Source organism: Chelonoidis abingdonii, chromosome 3 (genome assembly GCF_003597395.2).
Source record: "Chelonoidis abingdonii isolate Lonesome George chromosome 3, CheloAbing_2.0, whole genome shotgun sequence".
In the NCBI taxonomy this organism is placed as follows: Eukaryota; Metazoa; Chordata; order Testudines; family Testudinidae; genus Chelonoidis; species Chelonoidis abingdonii.
The window spans coordinates 42,237,015-42,244,112 of NC_133771.1; the positions used below are offsets into that span (position 1 = coordinate 42,237,015).

The window sequence follows — 7,098 nt, forward strand, 5'->3', positions numbered from 1 at the left end:
TCAAAGGCTATGAGGATTTTGAGCAATCCCAAGATACACCAAGCTGTTACAGAGAAGTAGAAAAATATGCAGTTATGCTCATGAAATATGGACAGTGTAGAGGCTTGAACACAATGTAACGCTGTACCCTTGTCTATTTGTATTATGTAGTATTGTAGTGTTGTTACGAAGAATATGTAAAAGTAACCTGTTTGTAAAAGTAATATATAGCTGCTTTCAGCAGCATTTCAAAAGTAATTTCAGTTTATGTGGGTTATATGGCATGCTGGTAAAGTTTCAAGGCCTTGCTTCAGCAAAATATTTAAGCTTCTGCTTAAATGTTTTGCTGAATCAGAGCCCATAACAATGTAATTATGTGCAGTTTACTGTAAGTTACTTTCACAAAATCAAAGGTTATGTCCGTTAAATAATGCAGCTGTCTCTGAATTTCACAGGACAACAACGTGTTTCTGTGACCAGTCTGCTGGTGTGCCATGGGTTATTGTTAGTTGGAACAAATCTGGGTATTATAGTAGCACTACCAGTGCCTCGTTTGCAAGGAATTCCAAAAGTAACGGGTGAGTAAAATTTTTCATATATTTTTGTAAGATAGTATGCTGAAGATTGGCTTTTCAGTACATTATTTAGTCAATAAATCAAGTAAATATGTAAAATGTTGTGTATTGTATAGACATGGGTTGAGCTTTTTTATGAGTATTTGTTGATCCAACTTAGTTTTATAGTACATCTGTAACATATTTCTATTGTCTTCTGTTGTTTTTGCTTTATTAAATCAGCATCCATGACTACAACTGTTGTTCTTTTGAGGCAGAGTGGGACAGAGGTTAGCTCTTCAAACCATGTATTATGGAGGGAAAAAACCTCTGTGTTTAAGATTGGAACAGCCTTTCCACTGTAAAGAGAAATGATGTGCTCCTCTACAGTTTTTTTGGCAATGTTATATCAGAATGCAAATTGGCATGTCGGAGGAGAGTCAAGGGGGTGTTTATTTCCAAATCTGGAGAGAAACGGCATACTTGATTTGGAGAGATGAGTATTGAAAGTTCAGTGTTTTTCCTGATTGGTTACTTTTGTGACATGATCGCTCCATAACATTGAGGCCTTGAAATGTAAAATTTGACTTATTGATTAGCTTTTGACAACTATAGCATTTGGGGGCCTGCTGAAGTGATAAGGCATCTTATTTTTGTAGTTATTCGTTTTTGAGATAGGAACATCAAAACTCTGCCAACATTTTGAAAACATTTCAATTCTGCTTTTAACTACCATAATAAAGCATGGTTCAAAAAGGTGTGCTGGATGTGGCATATGTGAAGCTACAGTTTAGTTTCAGAACTTCACCTAGAATTTCTGAGTTGTGGATGGGTTTTCAGCATGGGAGTCCCTATGCTGAACATGGGACCCCCACCAGAGTGCAGAATTTATAACAGACAGGGGTATTTTTCTCTGCTGCTCCAAGGGCTGGTTGACCACTGTGGCAGGTGTACAGACATAAATGAAGGGTGGTCTGAAAGGGTCCATGATATGAGGATCTTTCGGAACTCAGTTCTGTTTACATTAACAGAGAAAGGACTATTTGCTCCGAGGAGCACTATGGACATTAATGGTGTGGAGATTGATCAGGTATTCTGGGAGATCCAGCTGACCCTCTGATGCCCTGGCTAATGAAGCCACACAGGCCACTTAGACAGAAAGAGAGAACATTTCAGCTCTTGCCTGAGTAGTTGCAGAATGGTGGTCGAGCATGGATTTGGCTGTTTGAAAGGCAGATGGTGCTACTTATGGAATTGTTTGAAAGCATCAGATTAAAAAGTCCCAACTGTTATAGCTGGGTGCTGTGTTCTGCACAGCAGGAAAGCCTTAGTGATGGGTGGGAGATTGAGGTGCAGAGACTTACTCAGTGGTTTGAGCAGCTAGTAAAGCATCCCATAGAGAATGTTAACCTCTGGGGGAATATTGTCAGGGATGCCTATTGTTCATGTTTTGAGTGTCATTCTTGTACATGTGTAGCTGGACATCCAGCTGCTAATCCATAGAGGTGGGGTTGGGATAGTCTGTGAGCATTGCAGTAGTGTTTATGGATGGTGGAAGTGAGGCATTGCCCATATACCTTTTGTAAAACTGAATGAATTATTTTAGTTTTATTTAGCTAATTGTATGTATTACTTGCAGTGATGAGTCATAATGGACCAAAATGGATTTTAAATTGTTTTTATTATGAAACAACAATAACAAAGCCAAAAATCAAGTTTTCATTGAACTGGTGGATAAATAACCATACATTTAATCTGAAAATACAGTTATCAAAATAATCTACTGACTCACCAGCAAAAAGCGACCCTTTAAATAAACCATCAGTGCAAACCAAACTGAAAGTGCAACAGTGCAAAGAGTTTAGAAATAACAAGGCTGGAGGTGGGGGGTCTTAAAGTTACAGGTGCATATAGGGACCCTTTGCTTCTTCATGTACATGGAGATATTACGGTTGAGTACGATGGCTCAAAATTGTCAACTGCATTGGAGGGCTCAAAAGTGCTGGGCTCCCAGAAGCCAATGTTCTTGGTAAGCAGATGTTGTGCCTGAGAGAGGAATGGTCTCTAGTACATGCACTGTGTGGGCACAGAGGAGAGGAGTTGCTTCTAGTTCCAGTCGCCAGTATTGTCCAGAGACTGAAGGATCCAGCAGGGTCCTGGTTTGTGGAACTGCAGGACCTGCTGACCTAGCAGGAGCATGTTTTGTAGGAGAGGCCTCTGGCTCAGGATAGCATCCATGAGTTGTCTGTGCATCTCCCTGTCTTTTTCCGTGCTGTCCCTGGTCATGGCAATGCTATTCTTGTCCCGTGTCACACTTCTCTTGGTCACTGCCACACCCTGCTGGGAGACCTCCATTTCTTTCTCCCTCAGGATCCTCATGTACTGCCTCCACCTCTCAGCCAGTGTGGTTTTCCTCTAAGAGTCTGCCATAAGATCTCCAAACATCTCCTCCCAAGTCTGCCTGTTTCACCCCCTTAGGTTGGCCAGCCTCGCAGCAGTACATGAAGGCCCTTTCCCTGACAGTCTGGCTGTTGCAAGCACTGTGGATATGGGAGTATGAACAAAAATCTGTGGCTTATAGTTCCTATTCCAGACAAGCCATGATAGTTTTTATTTTTTTTAGTATGCATATGTGACTTCACCTCCCTGAGACTCTCCCAGTCTTGGGGGATCCTCAGAGATGGTTAATGGTCTGTCGTACAGTGACCAGATACCCTGATATTAGGGGCTTTGTCTTATATATGCAACTATACCCGCCCCTGGAGAAAAAAAAGGTCCCAATTGTTCATACTTGCTATGTGGTCCCTCTGTCTGTGTATGAGGAGGCACTTTGAGATATCTGCACTGAGATATCTGTCTGCTGTATGTGTTGTTTGCCACTGTGCTTTAACAAGTTGGGGTGTAAGATGGGTTGGAATTATGCTGCTGTTTTTGTTTTACAGTTTTGTTTGTGTATTTGAGGCACTTCTATGGGGTCAGAGGGATTGGGCAATAGTGGGGACCAAACCGGATAGTGATTCACATTAGACTGTCCTGATTCATAATAATGTCACATGCGGGCGGCTGGCACAAAGGCAGAGAATAGTCTTATTCAAAAAGGCAAAGGGCAAACAAGTGAGAGATACTCTGTGAAGTTATTCACCAGGATGACCCCCACCGAGAAGTGCGGCAGGAGTGGAAGGGGCTTGTCAGCTATAATGGGGTGTGCAAACTGTTCCCTATAATGTGCAAACCAAAACTGAGGAATTCCTCACTCTTAAGTTCTGCTTTATGTCCCCTGCAGAGAAAAACAGATAAATTCCTGCAATGATTGTCTGCTAGAATGCATGTTACAGGACATTTAAATGTCAGTAGGAAACAGGACTGTTTGTACCTTTACTGGTCATGCAGTATCCATGTCTACCTCATGTAAACTATGAACATTAACCAAACTTCTTTTCCTGTAACCACTGTCTCAATAAACTGTTGCATTTTTCACAAAAGAATGTTGTTTATTATTTGAATGTGCCACAGGAGAGGAGTGGGCTAGAGGTGGATTCTGCACAGGGGCGGCTCTGTTTTTTGCTGCCCCAAGCACCGCAGTCAGGCAGCCTTTGGTGGCATCCCTGCAGGCAGTCCACTGGGAACAAGAATTCGGCAGCGTTTCTGCAGGTGATCTGCCGGTCCCATGCCTTTGTCACAGATTCACATAATCTGTCTATCTTTGGGTATCTCGCAACATTCTCGCATTCCAAATTATGCCTCATTCTTCCTGGGGCCGATGATCTTGTCTGACATATAGACACATCTCAGGACCACATCCCCCCACCCAGGTGGGAGTATGTATGGCAGAATGTTGCATCTTTTCTCCACTCTGTAGAAAGATCCACATATTTTCAAGTTTTTGAAGATCTTGTGAATTTAGCCCTAGCAATTTGCTTTTGGTGCCATCTTTTGACTGACAGTTTAAATCCTTCTTTTCTCCAATGTCCCACAACCTAAATCCTTTTAAAAAAAAATTAAATTGAGATTGTTCATTCACCATTTGTCCTATGAATGCACCACTGCAACTAGAGATCAACACTTAAGGTCAAATCCAACCCCCTCCTCTGTGGGTGTGGAGTGCACTCCTGCACTGGAATTGATGTGTTTATACTATTCAAGAGGGGAGGAGTAGGATTAACTGAAAACCTTTCATTTTGTTGTGGAGTCTTGGAGAAAGCAGGTAATGTTAAGGTAGTGACAATGCCAGTTAAAACAAGTCATCTGAGGATTTCTTTACTCTTGCTGTTGTGAAAACAGAGTACAAAAGTATGAACTAAATGTCAGCTTGCTCGGTATGCCCTACTTTTAGCAGATTTCTGTTCCAGCCCTAATGCATCTTCAATGTACTGTAGATTTTTTTCTAAATTATGCTGCGTTTAATTTCAGTGAATATATGAAGAAACTGTTATGTGCTGTGTTTCTTTTGACAGGGTTATGCAAGTCTAACTGAAATGATTTGTTGTGAGAATGAACTAGTTGTGGTGTAAAATAGTGGTCCAAAATGAATGAGATTAATATTACATAACCTTTTCTTTTTTCTTTGGCTTCAGGAAGGGGAATGGTATCCTATCATGCACATAATGGCCCAGTCAAATTCCTTGTAATGGTTACAGCTGTAAACAAGAAAAACAAAAGCAAATCAAGAAACAGTCTACCTCCTAACTCTGAATCTAAAGAAGATGACCAAAAAAATGTCCTGCACAATGACAGACCAAGCTCTTCCCTAAGTAACACTCATGACACTGCAGTGTGGCTAGGTGGTTCAGTAGGATCCATTGCACAAAGAAGTGACATGTCTTCATCTTCTGGGTCCCTAACATTGTCTCATGGGTCAAATTCCCTAGAACGTAGGCCAGAGGACAGCACCATTTATGAGCTCTTGAAGGATCAAAACATCTCACTTAAAAATAAAAGACAGCGATCCAGGAAAATGAAAGCAAGTTCAGTATTAGTCATCTCTGGAGGACAAGGACATAGAAGGGTGAACAAGAAGTCCAAGCAGCAGCGACAGGATGAACTGGTGTCTTCTGTGATGGTTTGGCAGATTCCGCTATTAAACATCTAAGTGACTAAAACCATGTTAAATGGTGACTTTTTACAAAGTCATTTGATTTCATTTCTAAACTCTACACGTGTTATGATGCTTTGTCTTTTAAAGGGATTTCTGATGTAATCTTACTACAATGAATACCAAGGACCAAACCCTGCAACCATTACTCATGTGAGTAGTCCTGTTGAAGTCAATTGGATTGATCACCTGGGTAAGGGCTGCAAGATAAATTCCTAACCTAGTTAGAACATCCTACCTTATTATGGTATTGAAAATATTTAGCTGCTGCTGAGGGCTCTGCTACTTAAAATATTGGGGATATATCAGACCCTTTTAAATGGTTTTAGAATCTCCACTTTATTTATATTCAAGTTTATATCTGTCATTATTATGATTCATAGCACTTAGGAGAGGCAGGGAAGATATACCATTTCACATGCTGTTTTTTCCTTTCTTAAGTCAGCACTTTTTTCAAAAGTGATTCTTGCATATACTGTACATTTTAACAAAGTAGCAAATATTTTGAGCAATAAATATACTAATAAAGGGTAACAGATTAATTCAGTAATCATTATATACTATAATTCCACAAGAAAGTGTCTGGGTTCGACCAAAAAAATTAACAGTCAGATAGGTTCATTGTTTTGTATCTTTCACAGCAAAAATACATTGTTATTTTCTAATGCTCAATATTATTAAAAAAACAAGGCTGGTGTGTTAACAGCATTGGAAGATGTGATATCTATCTATGTGGAGGCCCTTGCACATGATGATTTGGGACAAACAGAAAATACAATACAGGTTGAAGTTACAAAATAGATGTGCATTCTGACTAACTTCTTGGTGCCAGTACTGGCAGTGCATTCTGTTTCTGGCAGTGGAGTGTACTTCTAGCATCACGGGTATGTAGAAAATCTGTTTGCTGTTTTTAACAATACATAAATTTTCATTCTGTGATGGCAGTGAAACAATTAAAACATGAAGAGGTACATGGTTACACAATGAATAAATGCAGGGAATTAATACTAAGTATAAGACCATCTGAATATATCAATATCTACAGGAAGCGCACATAGTAATGCATGCATTCATCTGAAATCAATTAATGTGCACTTTAGGCATGACTACAGGCTAAAATCCCCTACGTAATGTCAGTACATAGAAGTGTGCTCTATTGCTCATCTGCAAGCAGCAGGGACATGGCCATCTCTCAGCAGTAGTCACCCCTCCTAAGCCAGAATTTCAGATGAACAGCTTCTTTTCCTAAAGTGAATACCGAACTATAAAGACAGAGCCAGATTCTCTGCTGCACCCAGTCTTTACTGATGGTTGTGGGGGGGGGGGTTCAAATGAATTAACTGGGGGCTTCACTAGACTACATCAGCTGGTAACTAACCCCAAGGGGCTGTCCACCAGCTGAGAATGTCTGGATCTTGGGTCACCTGCCAATCCACCTTTCTGGCAAATCCTGTCTCACTCCCCTTCCATGTC

The 7,098-nt window shown here is 40.6% G+C and overlaps 1 protein-coding gene across 2 annotated transcripts in view; it reads left to right on the forward strand.

The window, feature by feature from the left end:
• ARHGEF10 (Rho guanine nucleotide exchange factor 10) overlaps positions 1–6,314 on the forward strand; it is a 217,006-nt gene extending 210,692 nt beyond the window's left edge. For both annotated transcript variants that reach the window (XM_075063709.1, XM_075063710.1), the window contains 2 exons: positions 435–557; positions 5,108–6,314. In XM_075063709.1, coding sequence (XP_074919810.1) covers positions 435–557; positions 5,108–5,622 — 638 coding nt within the window. In that variant the 3' untranslated portion in view covers positions 5,623–6,314. The remainder of the gene's footprint in view (positions 1–434; positions 558–5,107) is intronic.
• Positions 6,315–7,098: the final 784 nt, after the last annotated feature.